This window comes from Lithobates pipiens, unplaced genomic scaffold (genome assembly GCF_037356315.1).
Source record: "Lithobates pipiens isolate NorthernLeopardFrog02 unplaced genomic scaffold, aLitPip1_a1.2 Scaffold_28, whole genome shotgun sequence".
In the NCBI taxonomy this organism is placed as follows: domain Eukaryota; kingdom Metazoa; phylum Chordata; class Amphibia; order Anura; family Ranidae; genus Lithobates; species Lithobates pipiens.
Genome location: NW_027507789.1, coordinates 144175981 through 144195420, shown reverse-complemented (window position 1 = coordinate 144195420; position 19440 = coordinate 144175981). Strand labels below are relative to the sequence as shown.

General features: G+C 41.3%; 1 protein-coding gene across 1 annotated transcript in view; it reads right to left on the bottom strand.

Annotated features, from left to right (window-relative positions):
• The window catches only part of GRIN2C (glutamate ionotropic receptor NMDA type subunit 2C), a 306773-nt gene that overhangs the window by 186686 nt on the left and 100647 nt on the right, over window positions 1–19440 (bottom strand). The window contains exons 3-8 of the mRNA XM_077459635.1: window positions 18367–18953; window positions 12000–12114; window positions 11713–11924; window positions 11393–11555; window positions 7935–8088; window positions 4430–4555 (exon numbers count right to left, since the gene is read on the bottom strand). Of these exons, the coding sequence (XP_077315761.1) occupies window positions 4430–4555; window positions 7935–8088; window positions 11393–11555; window positions 11713–11924; window positions 12000–12114; window positions 18367–18953 (1357 nt within the window). The remainder of the gene's footprint in view (window positions 1–4429; window positions 4556–7934; window positions 8089–11392; window positions 11556–11712; window positions 11925–11999; window positions 12115–18366; window positions 18954–19440) is intronic.

The following is a 19440-nucleotide window of genomic DNA, read 5'->3' as shown; positions in this document are numbered from 1 at the left end:
TTTTGTGCATTTATTGCAGTAACTAACAGTAGAGAGCAGTGTAAATTTCGTTGAAATATTTTGGTCATAATTTTCCTCAGAGGCATGTTTTCAGTGACAAAAACCAGACGAAAATCTATTTGGATTTTCGTCAATTGACAAAAACTATGACAAAAATCAATGGCAAAAACTAAAACGGAACTAAAATGTGTGGGAGGGACTTTTTTTTATAGTAAGGGAAGGAGAGAGAGAGAGATACCAGGCTGCCATACGTGCAGCAAGTTTTTTTTTGTATAAAATGTATAAAAACAATGGTAAAGCACTCACAAGCTTCAGTGTGAAACAGAAAGAACTTCCGAAGAACTGTCAAATGGAGCTGTCAAAAGTCTGGGTGCAAGTAGCCAATCAGGATCCATTTCAGAGGCAAAACCACGCCTCCTTTATCAGCTGATGATAAAAGAGGCAGATGAAGGAGGCAGCATGGTTTAGCCTGATTGGCTACTTGCACCTAGACTTTTGACAGCTTCATCTGACAGTTCTTCCTAGATTCCCCTGGTGGCTCTCTGACAGCTTCTCTGGATCTTATCATCGGCATCTACTGCCTCTTCATGATCCCAATGGCACCAGTTGGGACTACTGATGGCTTCACATTAAAGTGGATGTAAACCCACTCTCATCATTGCTAAACTACTGCCATAGTGCTTATCTCTAAGGATATACATGCCTCCTGCATGAATCCTTACCTGTCCAATAGCTCCCGTTTTTCTGTTTTTAGCCCTGAAAAACTCTGGTTTCTGTGGGCAGATCTGTTGTCTGGAGCTCGGCGGGCGGAGCTGTGATGTCAGTAGACTCCCCGCCCAGCTCTACACTCCCCTTAGCAACATATTTTCTCCTGTGTATTTTTACACTGAACTTCTGCTATGATCACTAACTTCCAGGGCTGGACTGGGACAAAAATTTGGCCCTGGACTTCATCAAGGTCGGCTCACTTTAATTTTGAGTGTCTCCATCAGCACTTCCCCTTACATCAGAGTGTCCTCCCTCTCCTCCCCCTCCCACGTGTGCTCACAGTTCTGGAGGCAGCTTCTCGTTCCTCTCTCCAGTCATGTGATAGTGACAAGTGATAAGGGGAGAGAGGATGGAAAGTCTGTCTATCTGCCTGCAGGCTGGAGGGAGCAGAAAGCCTAATGCTCTCTCCAGCAAGTGACGGCAGCTGCTCCTCCTAACAGGAGTGAAATCGCAATCACTCACTGTCAGAGAGAATTGGCTCCAGGACTACACCTGACTGGCCCACTGAGCCATCGGCCCACCGGGAAACTCCCTGTAGTCCCAATGGACAGTACATGCCTGCTAACTTCCAGTCAAAACCTAGGAAAGTCACCACATGACTTCAGCATGCTGCAGAAGAAAGGAAGGGGGGGGGGGATGTGAAGTACACAGAATGCCTCTCTCACACTGAGATAAGGAAATCACCTGTCTGTCACAGCAAGGGGGAGAAACTGACACCTATTTCTCTGTATGTCATTTTTTATCTTACTGAAAAAAGATAAGAGGATTGCTCATAGCTGGATTAACTCTTCGTGGCAAGACTGGGCACAGATGATATAGAACCTATACTCTACAAGGTACAAGCCTTAACTAAAAAAATGTTTTTTGGGTTTACATCCACTTTAAGCTAAATCTATGCCTTTTTCACACTGAAGCTTGTAAATGCACTAACATTGATGGTAATTCAAATTGATTTTCATCTCGTTTTTGCACACTAAAGTTTGTGGGTGCATTACCATTGTTTTGTTATTTATGTTGGTTAACATAGCTCCCATACACTATCCAATTTTGATTGCACAGATTCAGTTCTGATTTATTTTTTTTAATTGCACTTTTGCTTTGCAAAAAGCAATATTTTTGTTATGAAACGTAGTTTTATTTATAAAGACGATATATTTATCACAACAGTTAAATCTGTGTCTAGCGCATGTACGAAAACCTTATTATCCTAAATACCACGTTATTAGATTTTTACTCAAGGAGTTTGGAAATTCTTAAATAATACATTACTATTTAACTAAACCAATTTGATTTTAGTTGACTAAAATGTACTAGAGATTTTAGTCGACTAAAATACAGCTAAAACTATTCAGATGACTAAAATACGACCAAAATAATTCAGATGACTAAAATACGGCTAAAACAATTCAGATGACTAAAATACAACTAAAACAATTCAGATGACTAAAATACAACTAAAACAAAAAAATCAGATGACTAAAACTTGACTAAAACTAAAATGGTATTTTATTCAGAAGACTATAACTAAAACTAAATTAAAATATTATGTCAAAATTAACACTGGGAGAGAGTGATGAGGGTGCATGATACTTCAAACCACAAACAAGTACAAGAGAACAGTGTTTAAATCACAAATCCTCTAGCAGCAACCTTTACCAAAGGTAGAGGGAATAACCAGCTGATCTAAGACTCTGGAGGAGCAGTCCTATACCTTGCAGCAACTTCTGGTATTACAGTGATTGTAAGGGTCATTTATTATTATTTTTTTTTAAAATAACAATCATGTCATACTTAAATCCACTGTGCAGTTTGTTTTGCACCGAGTGGCCCTGAACCTGCTCTTCTGGGGTCCCCCGGCGGCTCTCATGGCTCCTCCCCACATCTGATAACCCCCTCAGAGAATCGCTTCCCCGAGGGGGTTAACTTGCGGGGCGCATTCCCGAGTCCAGTATTTGCATCTATAGACACAGAATGCCGGGCTCGCCCCCCCCCCCCAGCGCCCACGTCATGGGATTTGATTGACAGCAGCGGGAGCCAATGGCTGCGCTGCTGTCAATCTCTCCAATCAAGAGCCAGGAGCCCATGCAGAAGGAGCCAGCGTGTCCCTGGCAACTGAATAAAGGGATTCAGGTTAGTAAAACAGGGGGCTGGGGGGCCGGTGACTGCCAGATGTTTTTTCACCTTAAAGAGGAAGTAAAAAAATAACACCTGCAAGACAAAGGCATAATGAGCTAGTATGCATAGCATACTAGCTCATTATGAATTACTTACCTGAGGTCAAAGCCCCCGAATCGCTCCTAGTTCCCCTCCTTGGACGTCGACATCTATCCTGGAGTGACTTCCGGGTATCACGGCTCCGGCGCTGTGACTGGCCAGAGCCGCGATGACATCTCTCCCACGCATGTGCGCTGGTGACGCCATTAACGGCATGATCGCCATTAGAAATGGCACGCTCAGTGCATCTGCGCCCGATGTCTACGGCGCATGCGCCGTAGACATCAGTGCAGTTGGTTCTGAAAATATCTCCTAAACCTTTTAGGTTTGGGAGATATTTCTTGCACCTACAGGTAAACCTTAATCTAGGCTTACTCTGTAGGTTAAAGTGGTTGTAATGGGTTTACAACCACTTTAATGCATAGGATGCATTAAGGTGAAAAAACACATACCTTTACAACCCCTTTAATCTCCAAAGCACATGCACACCTGGAGTCCTAGATCAAGATACTACTCACGATGTCCAAGGACAGCTGTCGTCCACACAGCTTCTGTGCGAAACTCTTCAGTGGGAGAAAAGAACCTTCTCCAGTTTTGCTTCTACAGGTGATGTCCTTCAGCAAATGTCTTTCCATCCAAGTTTTCCCAGACCCTTGGCCAAGCACACGCTGAGGCATAACAACAGCTTTTCAACGCACAGGCTGCCTCCTAGGGGCAGCAGCCCCAGGAAGAGGTCAGGTAAACATTCACAACTTAGTGGTTGTCTCTCCCACTCTACCTATGGAAGCCTCCTCCAGAGGCAGACAGGAGCACTCAGCCACCAAATCTAGGGAAACCTGACCAGACCCAAAAAATAAATAGCTGCTCTACTGAGCACACCAGAGCCAAACTATGTTTAGGCTAACTAGTGCAGCGTGCTACATAAAAAATGAAGTAATGATATTAAAATTTACCATAGTTTACCATAATTGGGAGGGGGGAGTGGGGCATAAAACTGTATAACAGAAGTATGGAAGACAGGCAAATCAGTGTTTTAGGCAGTGTTAGATGAGACATAGATGGCTTCATGACTGGTGTATTTGGAGAATGACACTCTGCAAGCATCAGGATTGCAAGTACCGGGGAACAATGAAATATCATCCCTCCTATCTGACTGCTGGCATGTAGCCAAAGTGCAGTCCTATGGAAGATAGTACAGCAGAAGAGGCAGTGTCAGTGCAATTAAGCCATATAGCATACGTCCGCTGAATTTGAATTATATAATTCAGCAGAATAACCAGGTGTAGCTCCATATGAGGTCTATAATATACAGCATACATATCAGGAAAATTGATTAAATAATTCCAAGTTTCTACTTCCCACAACAACCCTTTAAATAATTGTGTCCTGTCATTTTCCTCATGTTTTTATTTAAAATGTGACCAATAGTGTAAAAACATTCTCTTACGTTTTCCATTGTTGATGTTTTGGTCATATCCCATCGGGCTGAAATACTCAAAGATGAAGACAGTCACAGCAACAACAGACAGACACATGACAAACATCATCATCCAGACGGCAGGACTGTATGGCTCTAGGGAAAAAATAAAAGGCTTTGTTATATGGAGCTCACTACTATAGATTGACAATGTAAAACCTATATTCATGATCATAGAGAACAATGATACCCCAATTGGGACTTTACAGGCAGACTAAAGTAGTGAGGAAGTAAAACAAAAGTAAAAAAAAAGACCACACAAAAACGTTATTGTTGTACAATTGTAAAACGTAACCATATGGTCAATTAGTACCCATATCAGTAAAAGCAAACATGATGACACACAGAATAAAAAGTAGATCGCATCCTTGAACTCAAAGGTACTGGAGCACCAGGCTGGCCAATGTGAAGTATAAGCCCCAATCCTTAGAGGGGTTCACAGGGCAACCCAACGTGTTTCGTAAGATATGTTTTTTCCTTATTCATGGGAAAGAAAGGGGTGCAAAAGTCATTAATAAATACAGTCATTAAAAAGTTTTAATGACTGTATACCTTAGACTTTTGCACACTTTTCTCCCAATTGAAGAAGGAAAAAATATATCTCCGAAACGCATTGGGTTGCCCTGTGAACCCCTCTAAGGATTGGGCCTTATACTTCACATTGGCCAGCCTGGTGATCCAGTACCTTTGCGTTAGATGGAGCTATCTTCCTTTTATTCTGTGTGTCACCATGTTGTTTGCTTTTACTGATATGGGTATCAATTGACCATGTGGTCACGTCACTTCCTCACTACTCCTTTGGTTTGCCTGTAAAGTCCCAATTGGTGTATCATTGTTCTCTATTCAAGCTATTTAAGGATGTTGGCAGAACTCTTTTTTGGTGTAGACCAGTGCTGACTCAGCACTTCTCTCTATAAAATATAATCATGATCATTGTGAAAACCAAACAAATACTTACAGAATATCCTTCTATTTGTTTGCTTGCCTGGAATTTCCAATGCAATTGTTTAAGGACTCTAGCTTAAGATAAGTTTAACTGGCACTGGTGAACTTTCAGAAAGTGATGCAAGTAGGATGGGTGATGTCCACAAAAGTGGAATAAGAAGAGATACTAATTGTGACAGGAACAGCATAATGTAGGTGATCCACAAGTTCCTGACAGATTTTGGATATGCCAAACCAAGTGCACCTTCTGCCACTGAATTTCATCACCTGGTCCCCGCTGTCATAATATAAGCAAAATTGCAGGGTGTCTGGATGATGTCATTGGCCATATAAGGACATGATCATATAGGGTCAATAACATCACAAGGCTCTGAGTAACTGTAAGAAAATCTACAGGTGGCATAGTTTTCTAATTTGTCCAGGACTGGTCTGCCCAACAAACTCAGCCCAAGAGCTGACTGTTTGAAGCTAAAAGAAGTCTTCACGAAATGCAATCGTTTATTGCATGATCTGCAAGTAACTCTTGCAACAGCTGGTGTTCTGTGCGTACATCTACAATTAGAAACAGATTGTACCAATTTACCTGCCTAGAAAGTGTACTAGGATCAAAAAAACCTTTTCTGTCCAAAAAGAACAGAAGACTAAAATTTGGAATTAAAAATATAGGCAATGACCAGGATGTTGGGAACAATGTGCTGTAGAATGGATCAAAGATAAAGTTGTTTGGTCACAGTAACACTGAACATGTTAGGTGCAAACTGAAGACAGCATTTCAGGAGAAAAAGTGTATACTAACTGTGAAGCATGGTGGTGGAAATGTTATGGTTTGAGTCACTTTGCTGATTTAGTTTCTGAGCAGCTTGTTAACTTTGAATTCTGCATTATTTCAAAGTATACTTAATGACAATGTGTGGCCATCTGTCTGAAAGTTGAAGTTGTACTTAAAATAGAGCATTTAACATTATAATGAGATAAAGCACACAATTAAACCAAATAAAGAATGACTCACAAAGAAAAAATGAATGGTTATGGACTGGCCTAGTCAAAGCCCTGATTTGAATCCTATTAAAATGTAGTGGAGCATTAGTAATGGAGAGGTTATGTAAAGAAACGCAAATCTCTTACAAATTAAGAAATTTTGAATTACAAATTACCGAGTCAATGTCAGTAACTTGTGAATAATAGTGCAAAAGCTCTGCAAGAAGTAACTCCTCCTAATGTAGGCAATACCAGACGGTGCACTTGGAGCAAGATACACTTGTAGCCAAGTCCCGGGCCTCTCCAGGCCTAATGGTGACCTCCAGAGTTAGGGACAGCTGATATCCTTTTTATAAAGCTTCCAAATCTACCATCTCTCAATGTATCCGTCAGCTTATTTTTTAAGCTCATGGTCTAAAATTTCCACCAATGTTGTTAACAAGTCATTCTACCAGGAGTGTCAATACATCCTGGGCTTTTTGTCATCAGGCTTTGGTAGCTCAAGTTTGTAAAGCTAAACCTGGTCTTTAGTTCATACTATTACAAAGGTTTACCACGTGGATGTTCAAGCCGATGAGGATGCTACCTTTGGCTGGCGTGTTTTACAGGATGCTGCATGAGTTTTTAAACTGTTCTAGTTTACTTGTATAGGGCCTGTTGGCTTGTTGCTGTGCTGCTTCACCTCATATTCAGTGCTTTGAGATATCCCTATCATACTGATTATGAAGACACCCTATGGGATTTTTGGTTTACCTCTAAAATCCTTTTGATGGAGTACATCACAAGACACAGGGAAAGGAAAGCCTTGCCTACTTGGAAAGTGTTATGTCTAGGAGCAGATTCCCTGTCTTTTCTGTCGGTGTCTATTCACCTGAAGATGCCAGCATAATCTATCACAATGGAGAGAAGGATACCCTGTGTCCTGTGATGTACTGCAAGAAAAGACTTTTACCGGTAAACCAAAAATGCCAATATACTGAAAACATAAAAAAGTCTGAAGCTATATTTTAAATATAAATATATAAATATATATATATATATATATATATATATAATGTTTTACAACGTCAGCATTTTTAAAAATCAGAAATGTTGATCCTAGGCAAGGAATCATGAAACACTAATTTATATACTATTTAAAAGAAAACAGATATTGGGAAAAAAACATCATAGTTGGTAAACCATGGCAAATAAAAATAAATAAATAAATCTATAAACCATCTCAATGGAATGCATAGTGAAAGACCTCACTGCTCCAGGTGAGACAGATAACCTGATGGGATCTTCTAACGAGTGGCAAGCCCTGGCACAATTCAGTAAGCAATATCAGGATAAAATGTAATGGCTACACATTGTGACGTTCCAATTGCCGTTTATTAAAGAACCATCAAAGTCATCCCATGGGACACCAACAGAAAGTCTTGGTAGACGCGTTTCAAACAATGATATTGTGCTTAATTATTAGAAATCAATGGAATGCATAACTTTAATGAACGACTAAAGAGTAATATTTTGCAGGGGAGACACAAGAGTTAAATTCTGTTTTTCTCACCCAAGAAGGCTGAGGGAGATACAGTTCCATTGCTTCGTGATACCAGGACACTGATTCCAGTTTCTACAAAGGGAACTGAAAAATCCACAATCTCTGAACGCTCCTCATTTATAGTGAGCGATCCAATAGCTATGTGAGCACGCTGGTAATAAACCTGCAGAATTGTGTAAAGAGAAAGAAGGAAATTAAAATATAACAAGGCAATAGGAGTATACGATCTTAAAACATCAGAAAAGTTGGGTAACATATGTAATAAGTATTTCATATAAACCAAAAGCAACAAAAACATATATTACCCACTCCCTAGGGAAACAAAAACCTCAAAGTGGGAGGGGAGGGGAGAAGATAAAAAGGAACTTGCCTTTGAATTTTCACTTTGGCCTGGTTCACACCTATGCATTTTTTTGTGCATTTTCAGTTTTGCAGAAACACACTACAGTTCATTCAACATGGTTTACTATGGGTCATGTTCACATCTGTGCATTTTATGGAAATGGCAAGGGACATTTTTCTGTTTTTTGGTTCCATAGACATCAATGGATCAAAAATGTGTATTGAAAAATTCAAACTGCACCTGGAACATGCATTAACTGCAACCCGCATAGGTGTGAGCCAGGTCTAAATTTCCTCCTCGCCTACTAGTTTTTTTTGTTTTAGGGAGTGGTTATCTAGTTTTGACAGATATCCACTCCCACTTCTGCTTGGATCGCTTAGGAGATAGAAGTGGAGGTTCAACCCCCCATGACTCACACTTGCACCTTGGGTAACCAGCTGTGAAGCCGCAAGGGGTCACAACCAGCTTTCCATAGTACAAATAGCAGCACTGGGGACCCAAAGACTGGCGATGAACTGGCCCAGGTGAGGACAGCGCTGGATCCCTTGGCAGGTAAGTGTCTTTTTATTAACTTTATTTTTTTATGTAGCAATATGGACTAGAATTGCAAAGTATAGCGATTCCCTGTCATTTCTATGGATTGTATTGTCCCTCTAGTGCCCAGCATTACTAACTGACATCATATTTGTGGGCCAAACCAAAGGGATTGTAGAATTAGTAGTTCCTTGGAATGGCTTTTCCTCTGCACCTGGACTATACACCCGGACTACATATCCCAGGGATTTTTGCTACCATCAGGGCGAATGCTGGGAAGAGCTATAGAAGAGGCCGGAGACCTGCCCGGCGCTCTCTTCTTCCTGGGCCTTGTGTGTGATGGCTCTCTCTGTACAGGGAGAGTGAGGTCACGGCCTACCACACGGTGTACAACATTCCAGCCTGGCCGAGAAGGGCCTAGCACTGCTTGCTGTCCTTCAGACATCTATCTAGAATCAAGTCGGCCATCCGACAACCTGCACTCTGTGCTTCGCATCAGGTGGTTGTCGCAAGCAGATCCACTGCAAGGAAGCCTCTCCGGGAGTCGCTGTTCAGAAGGCATCTAATCATTGGTCATTGGTGAGAGGTGCCCACTTTTGCAAACTTTTCTTTGGTGCTTCACTGGGACACTGTGTACAGACAGCTTTACCTTGGGAATACTTTACTGCACTTCTATTTGAGCACTGTACATAGACACCTTTAGCTTCAACCATTCCAAGGAATACAATTACCCTGCTATTGTACCTTATTGGATATAGTTAATAAGCTCTGACTGCCAGTGAAGAACATCAGGCCTGCAACAGGGACATTGCTGTCATTACTGCTTAAAGGACCCTCATACCATTCTTGTTTGCTTGATCTCTCATTAGGATTAAAAGTTTAAATAGGCCGGGCTGGGTTTCCCTTTAGAAGTACAGCCAGAATTAATGCTTAACTCTTGCTTATCCTTTCAGGTCATGTTCAAGTGGTATTTCATTGTACATACGTGTATATAATATTCTGTTATTACTAAACTGCAAGGAAAAAAATACCCTTGCAGGGGGCCCTCCTCTCACATTGCATGGGTTAAATGTTTATTAAAAAAATCTTACCTTATTCCTTGCACTGACAGGCTCACTCCATCAGTGTCACTGGTTCCCCAAATGCTCCTCTCTAAGGCACTTCAGCCTGTGGTTGCATGTTTATCTCCTTACATATAATGCAGGTCTAACTTTCCTGCATTGTGTGTGATGACCCTGACGGATCAGCAACAATAGAGTGCTAGAGCCTTCCAGAGTGTGGAATATACTAAGTAACACAGCTTCTTTCTCTGCTCCCTAGAGCAGGGGTATTCAATTAAAATTCACAAAGGTCTGATCAATAAAAAGTTATTCCAGCAGAAGTCCGCATCCCATGTTTGTGCAATGACTCAGGTCCTTCACATCACAGCCCCCCTCCTTTACTTTTACAATCCTGTTCTTACATCCACCGCCCCCCTTTATATAACAGTTTCCCATTCTCATCACAGTTTCCCTTTCACAACCCCCCTGTTCTAAACCAAATTAACAGTGGTGTCCTCTGCCCCCTTTCACCCCCCCCCCCCAGTGGTGTCCTCTATCCCCCTTCACATCACAGCTCCCTGCAGCTCTGGCCTCCCTTCACATCACAGCCCCCTGTAGCTCTGGCCCACCCTCCCCCTTCTCACCAGAGCCCCTTGCAGCTCTGGTCCCTTCTTTAAATTGCCCAGCAGCTCTGACCCTCCTTATTATCACAGCCCCACAAACACAGCAGCGCTACATGGAGGGCAGAAGCGGGAGATGGCAAAGTAATTTTTTCATATTTAATAAACTTGTAATTGGTTGCTTAGGACCACCCAGCATTCTATCAACCAATCACCTGCTGGTAAATCTGGAAAGTTTACTTGTGCAGCTCCTGCCCTCCAACTAGTGCTGCTGTGTCTCCAGCTCTGTGTGCAGAAATATTCCTCCAGCTCATCGTCCTGCTGTGATAGTAACAGCAGCAGAGGCAGGGAGGAAGAATCAGCTCATAAATGGTGGGATTGTGCAGATCCGAACAGGAGAACGTGGTCCACCTTTCAGTGATGCCTGCCCTAGAGTTAACAAGCATGTAGCTCTTGCAATGTGGAAAAGAGGGGGCACATTGCAAGGTTTTTTCTATCATGAAATTGGGCTTTAAAGCCCCAGTTGCTTTTTTCTTTAAAACAAGTTTGATTGATGTCAGATTTTAACAGTCTACCAACAGTTGTACAGTTAGGAATCAAGATGGGACAGGTCAAACAAAGGAATCCTTTAACAAATCAGCCCAATCTTTTACTAGAAGCCCAGAAGACTAGACTAAACATGTCGTATTATAAGAGGAACTGACTCACTGGAAAAGACAGTAATGTTTGGAAACGTTGAGTGTAAATGAAGAAGAGGATCACCAGTAAAAAAACAATTACTGCATACAGTCACAGAAAGTAATATTATGCCATAGCGAGGACTGAAGACCCAAATAGAAAAAAACAGATCACTATGTCAAAATTCTATCTATGTGGTTGCCAATGGCTGGCATTGGCTTGTTGACATTCCTTTAAAAACGAGGTTCTTACCTCTCCAATCATGCCATTCCACACCCCTCGTACAAGCTTCCCATGCTTGCCATTGGTCACCAGATAAAGATCATATGAGAACTTAACAGTTCTAGCCAACTTCTTCAAGATGTCAATACAGAATCCTTTACAGCACAGCTTGGAATAGGGTTCCCCCGAACTGCTAAGGAATAATATAAAAAAAAACTTTGGGAGTGATGCACTAGTGAAAAAAAGAGTAAAACAATATATTTACCAGATTTTGAATACTAAATTTGCATTTTAGTTAGCTTGCCCCTACCCGCAAAAAAACTGTGAGCTTCCAGTTGATCCCAATTTACCTCAAAGTCAGGTTGCTCTGCTTGCGACAAGGCACAGTGTTCCGCACACAGTCTCCTGTTACTGGGTCTGTGCTCTCGACAATAACAAACGGCCTCTCTTCTAAGGTGGCTACAGTTAGATGACGAGTATCAGTCACAGGCTGTTGACCAGTACCATAACGTGGCCATACAGGGTACTTCATTCGAATTATACCATGATCCCACCTGCCAACCTAGGGAAGAGGAAAGTTTCCTTGGCTGAGGAAGTTTTTTCACAGCTGAAAAGAAGAAGATAGATGATGTCTTACCTCCTCCCACACTCGTTGAGGAGTCAATGTAATAACTAACATGGAAGGATCTCGTAGAAATCCTTGAGAAGTGAAGGACAGGTCTCTCTCCTGCCAAACTATATTGAGCATATGCCTAAAAGATGGACACAGAAAACGAATAATGAGGACCTTAAAGAGTTTAGAAAGGAATGTAATTAAACTATAAATAAATAAAACATGCTGAATGCAACCAGACTATAACATCTAGTGTAGAGTTACACTGTATAAAAAGTTTAAACTCAGACAGGCCAGGGAATTAAAAAATGAAAAAACAAAAACAACTCTATCCAAAATGAAAATAATGTGTTTTGGCTTTAGGTAAACCTTAAACTGTATGTCCTTCCAAAACTTTTTTTTTTTAGCTTGGGGTAAAGTAGGAAAAGGCTTATAACCCTGTTGGGTTTTACTGCTATCCAGAACTCTATTAACGAGATTTCCCCTCCCTGGCAAAACTTTCACTAGTTAGAAACGTATGCCTCCTACACACGGTCGGATTTTCCGACAGAAAATGTTCGATGGGAGCCTTTTGTTGGAAATTCCGACCGTGTGTAGGCTCCATCGGACAGTTTCCATTGGAATTTCTGTCGCACAAAATTTCAGATCTGGTTCTCAAATTTTCCGACAACAAAATCCATTTGCGCAAATTCTGATTGTGTGTACACAATTCCGATGCACAAAGTGCCACACATGCTTGGAATCAAGCAGAAGAGCAGCACTGGCTATTGAACTTCATTTTTCTCGGCTCATCGTACGTGTTGTTCGTCACCGCGTTCTTGACGTTCAGAATTTCCGACCAACTTTGTGTGACCGTGTGTGCAAGACAAGTTTGAGCCACATCCGTCGTAAAAAACCAATAGGATTTTGTTGTCTGAATGTCCGATTGTGTGTACGCGGCATTAGAAAACCTACAACAGGAAGACAGACAACAATAAAAAATAACAGAGGTTCCAACCTTCCCCTGCTCTGCTAAAAATATATATATTTTTGTCTCTCTTGCTGTTGGAGATCAACCGTGACTTGACTTCCCATCTTGTGAAACCATTGCTAGCAGACCAGGAAGTGAGGGAAAATCTCCAGTTTTGGGCCCCCAGTTAACAGTAAAACTCAGACATTTGTAACCCTTTTACACTTTTAAAACTAAAGAAAAAGGTTTTATTGTACATACACTTTGCCAACTTTGTCAATACAGTATATTATATAGGTGAGGTGCAGCGCTTATAAAGTAAGTTCACAGGAAGCAAATCCAGAGACAATGTTCAACGCACTTCACTAGATGGTTAACAGAAGGTGAACAGAGGAAGAAACCATCACCGGCACCCAATCACACAGCCACTTACCCTCCTTAGTGGACATTACAAAGGCCACATAAGCATTTGAATAGTAAAGGAAGCCCTTTGAATTCCATACATCTGGGTCAGGGACAGCAAGCCGGAATATAGATACAACAACCCCCATTTTCAGCTTTCCTTTTCAAAAGGCTCCAGCAATGGTCACCACAAATTATTTAATCCCATGTGAGTATAGAGAAATAGACCTATGGTGCAGCATATCAAGCAGCGTTTAATAAAAGTAAAAAGGAGATGAACTCACATGCTCAAAAATAAAAACACCTTTGTCTCTAAAAACATTCAGCAGTCCCCACCAGCAAGATGGTCGCCGTGTCCCAGCATACACCAGCATCCCGTTGCTGACTCCTCCCTATGTAGTTTCGTCATAGAATGACGTAGTCAAGGACGTGGCTAGATGGACACTCTATATATGTGGGACAAAATAAACAAATGGCAGAAAAAGGCTGCATTCCAACCAATGGAAGTCATGACTACAATCCCAGCAAATAGACAGCAGCATTAAATCAAAAAAAATGATTTTTCACAGCAAAAAGGAACTCAATAGTTAAATCCATCATAAGAATCTACTAAATAGACTCTCTTGAATTAATAATGGACAGTTAAAGATACTCTGGATTAAAAATAATAATAAAAAATACATCACAGAAAAATAATGCTCCGACGTAGCACTATCTTGCGGTCAAAGGGGATAATACATTGTAATTACATAGATAACAAATCTAACTGAGACACTAATATTTATAAACCATAATGATTCACAAACATTTACATAATTAAGACAAAATATAACAAGTTTAAGCTACATAGTTACAATTCCACAAAATACTAAAACCCAAGCAAAGAGGATGAAGGACACCATTAATTATGCATTACTGATAAATACATTTACATCCCACTCAATATTCATACCATGGGGCTATATGTTTTGGCCTTATAAATCCATTGGGTTTCTAATTGAGAAATGCCCTGGGCATATGGATTTCCCTCCAATTCCCAGTGAATTTATCAATACCCAAAAACACAGTCCCCTTTAAATTCCCATTATGGTGGGTAGCATAAGAGGCTGCGCTTTGGGTACACATTTTTAATATTGGTGACTTATAGTCCCTAAATCTTGCCTGGAGTTTATGGATGGTACGGCCTATATATTCGAGCCCACATGGACATTGTATAATATAGACTACGTTTAGATGTACAAGTTATAAAGGGTTTGTTTGGAAAGTATTCATGAGTGGAATTGGACACAAAGGAGTCTATTTTCCTACATCTTTCTGCGTTAATCTGGACATCTCAGATTTGTAGGCCCTAAAGTCCAGAATCCCTATGCCCCCCCCCCCCCTCTTTGTTAACAGGACTTACCAATATGTCCTTACGTTCTCACAGGAGATCAAGACCCTTCTTGAACATAAAGTCACTCCTGTTTCTCTTAACCTGAAGTTGCTTTAATCCCTTTGCAACCACATCCCTAAACACTGAAATTGAAGGGGATAGACTGCCTGGTGGATTCATTTAAGAAGGAACTTATATCCTTGGTGGAGGAGGGTTAGAAAATAGACTCCTTTGTGTCCAATTACACTCATGAACACTTTCCAATCAAACCCTTTATAACCTGTACGTCAACATGTATATTATACGATGTCCATGTGGCTTCGAATATATAGTCCGTACCATCTGTAAACTCCAGACAAGATTTAAGGAACTTGTGACCAATATTAAAAATGGGTACCCAAAGCACACCCCCTCGCACCATTATGTTATCCACCATAATGAGAATTTAAAGGAATGTGTTTTTGGTTATTGATAAGTTCACTGAGAATTGGATGGGAAGCCATATGACCAGAGGAGTTTCTCAATTAGAAAGCCAATAGATTTATAATGCCAAGACATATAGCCCCTATGGTATGAATATTGAGTGGGATGTAAATGCATTTTTCAGCAATGCATAATTAATGGTGTCCTTCTCCTCTTTGCTTGGGTCTGTTTTAGTATTTTGTGGAATTGGAACTATGTAGTTTAAACTTTTTATATTTTGTCTTAATTATAAATTACTGTAAATGTTTGCAAATCATTATGGTTTATAAATATTAGTGTCTCAGTTAGATTTGTTATCTATGTAATTACAATGTATTATCCTCTTTAACCACAAGATGGTGATGTATTTTTTATTATTATTTTTAATCTAGGGTATGGCAGCATATTTCCACCATTTGCATATCTCGTCCCGCATATTTAAGGCATTAGAACGTCCATCTAGCCATGCCCCTGACAACGTCATTCTATGGCGAAACGACATAGGAAGGAGTCAGCCATATAATGCTGGTGTATGCTGGGAAGCAGCGGCCATCTTGCTGGTGGGGACTGCTGAATGTTTTGAGAAACAAACGTGTTTTTATTTTGGAGCATGTGAGTTCATCTCCTTTTTATCCTTATTAAATGCTGCTTGATATACTGCACTATGAAGTCTATCTCTCTATATTCACATGGGATGGAATAATTTGTGGTGACCGTTGCTGGAGCCTTTTGAAAAGGAAAGCTGAAAATGGGGGTTGTTGCATCTATATCTCAGCTTGCTGTCCCTGACCCAGATGTATGGAATTCAAAGGCATTCCTTTACTATTCAAATGCTTATGTGGCCTTTGTAATGAGGGTCCACTAAGGGGGGTAAGCGGCTGTGTAATCGGGTGCCGGTGATGTTTTCTTCCTTTGTTGACCTTCTGTTAACCATCTAGTGAATTGTGTTGAACATTGTCTCTGGATTTGCTTCCTGTGGACTTACTTTATAAGCACTGCACCTATACAACTTTTTAATGTCATTTCCTTCAATATTGTACTAGCTGCTGTTTATTTGATAATTTTATTTCAAGTGTGGTTATAAGCGCAGCAGTTATTTACTTAAGCCGCGTACACATGGGCGGACTGTCTGGCCAACTAAGTCCGTCAGACAATCCGACGGACAGTCCGTCCTACTTTTGAATGAACGGACTTGACCACACATGATGAACAGACAGTCCGTTGAAAGCTTGCGCGATGACGTGTACAGCACGTATGACGGGACTAGAAATACGACGTCCAATACACTGCAATGCAACCTTCGGCCGTGTAAATCCTTTCTGAGCATGCGCCATACTTAGTCCGTCCAACTTGCCTACTCACGAGCGGACTGTCCGCTGAAACCAAAGTTGGACGGACAATATTACGGAAATTCCGAAAGACTTAGTCCGCCAGACTGTCCGCTGAAAAAGTCAGCTGAAGCCCACACACAAGCGGACTGTCCGCTGAAATGTGTTTCAGCGGACTAAGTTGGACAGACAGTCCGCCCGTGTGTACGCGGCTTTACTTGCAATACAGTATATTAAAAACATTTCTAACAAAATGTACCAGAGTAAAGTATGAAGGATTTTGCATAAAATACATAATTGTATGTATGCTAATCATTAGAGCTGTCGGAGTATAAAGCATGGTCAATAGACTGGGGCCAAAAGAACTTTCCATGGGCAATTTGTTAGGACCGTGATGTGACAATTTCCCCTACAAAGTTGTTTGTCCGGTTTAGCATAGAAGTGGTTACACGGAAAAAGACTTCAAGTATAGCTAAGGCTGGATTCGCACTGCTGTGTAGAGCCCCTCACAGCAGGGGTCCAGTACCTCCCTGTTCTTCGTTTCAGGGACGAATCAGATCCAAATTTTTGGCTGGATTTAAACCTGAAGCGAACCAGTAGACGCACAGGACCTCTGTGCAATTCACTCCACAGCCACCCCGGAGCTGTGTGAACCGGCTCCATTGAGAGATGGTCACAGTCTCCTGACATGCAAATTGGATGCGGAGAAATCCACATCCAATTCACACCAGTGTGAACCCAGCCTAAAGGCAAAACTTTTTTTTTTGCTTTGGCTAGAGGGGAGATGGATTAGAATAACTGTTGCAAAATAAAAAGAAAATCCCATATTTTGCCTTGTCCGAAGAAAAGAAATAGAGGGGAAATATTATGATGGAGACACTAGTTTTGGTGACCTGGGGGTCCCCAAGAGTGTCTCTAAATTTGCAGAGATTTCCTCTCACTTCCTGTTTGGTTATGGAAAAGGAAGTGAAGGTTACTCTTGCCAATGGGACAAAAATGGCAAAAATAAGCCTTAGGCCGCGTACACACGGGCGGATTGTCTGGCCAACTAAGTTCGTCAGACAATCCGACAGACAGTCCGTCCTACTTTTGAATGAACGGACTTGACCACACACGATGAACAGACAGTCCGCTGAAAGCTTGCGCGATGACGTGTACGGCACGTACGACGGGACTAGAAATTCGACGTCCAATACACTGCAATGCAACCTTCGGCCGTGTAAATCCTTTCTGAGCATGCGCCATACTTAGTCCGTCCAACTTGCCTACTCACGAGCGGACTGTCCGCTGAAACCAAGTTTGGACGGACTGTATTACGGAAATTCCAAAAGACTTAGTCCGCCAGACTGTCCGCTGAAAAAGTCCGCTGAAGCCCACACACGAGCGGATTGTCCGCTGAAACACGTTTCAGCGGACTAAGTTGGACAGACAGTCCGCCCGTGTGTACGCGGCCTTACAGGGGTTATAACCCTCCCTTACTCAATCCAAAATGAAAAAAAAAACTTTTGCCTATAGTTCTACTTTCAGTTAATACTGCCTAGTAGAGCTAAGTAGTGCTGCTTTATTACATTTAAGCAGATTTATATTATTATTTTTTAAAGTTAGGATGACCATAACCATCAGACAAGGGCTGGATATATAGTCATGATACCACCACTGGAAGATTTCTAGTTGTACCCAAGTTGATCGATCAATTTGGCACATTCAGCCTGCCCACACACGGTTCGAATCTCGGTCAGTTCAGCAGGATTTGAAACCGTCTACGGCCCGCCTTAAATTCTAAAAGATGTTAAAGTACACTGATGGTTGTACTGTAAAAAGATAATATACTAAAATATAAGATATTTAATGGGCTGAACACAATTTCCTGACACGTACCTATATAAGGTGTCATTTCCTTGGATTTGCATTGGAGCCAAGCAAGTTCCTCCAGGAGTGGGCAATTCACCATGTTTCTGAATATAGTTCTTAGCTGCTGCAGCAATTACTGCTATGCCATCCTGTACCTTTTGCTGTAAGCTCCGCCTCCAGCCATCAGTCACAACGCTAACTAATCCAACAGGGAAAAAATTAGCAGGCCGCTCTGGAGAACCAATTGTGAAGCTTGGTACAATCCATATATGGGCAGGTCCAAGAAGTCCAGCTTCACCAGCCACAAAAAATAACTCCTCAGCTTCCTCTCTAGAGCAGAACAGTAGAAACACGGGAGCGGATACTTGTTTGAGAACATGCTGGGTTCCATGTGGACCAGTGCCTGGTTCTAATATTAGCTCATCCTGGGGTCCCCAACCTGGCTGAATAGCCTCACACAGAGCTCTCACTGTTTTCAGGAAAATTTGGTGTCCAGGGTAATGACTGGTTACCACAGAGAATGGACCCAGGTCATATTCTTCAAGCACCTTGAAAATGACAGTAAGCTGTTGCTCCACCGAGGCTGCCATCTGCAGGAAGGAAGAGCTGGGCTCCTGAAAAAGTAATGAAGAGGTGTTTTTGCATATTCTGAGAAAATAGCAAAATAAGTAGTACATATGAATATTGTAAACTATTCTGTATTATTACTTTAAACGCAACTCCAAAATTCCTTTACTTTTTTTGTCGTTTTGAACAACATAGGGAAGAAATAAAACCTCTGAGAGGTTTTTATTTGAGGTCTGTTTCCCTAATTGGAAGATTTCCCCTGATTTCCTGTCGGGATAAGAAGCAATGGGAAACCCCTTTCTTAGGTGTCCTTTAACCACTTCCCCACTGGGCACTTAAACCTCCTTCCTTACCAGACCAATTTCAGCTTTCAGTGACCACACATTTTGAATGACAATTACTCAGTCATGCAACATTGTACCCATATGAATTTTTTATCCTTTTTTTTCACAGAAATAGAGCTTTCTTTTTTTTTTGCACTATAAATGAAAAAAGACCGAAAATTTTGTAAAAAAAAATGCATTTTTCTTTGTT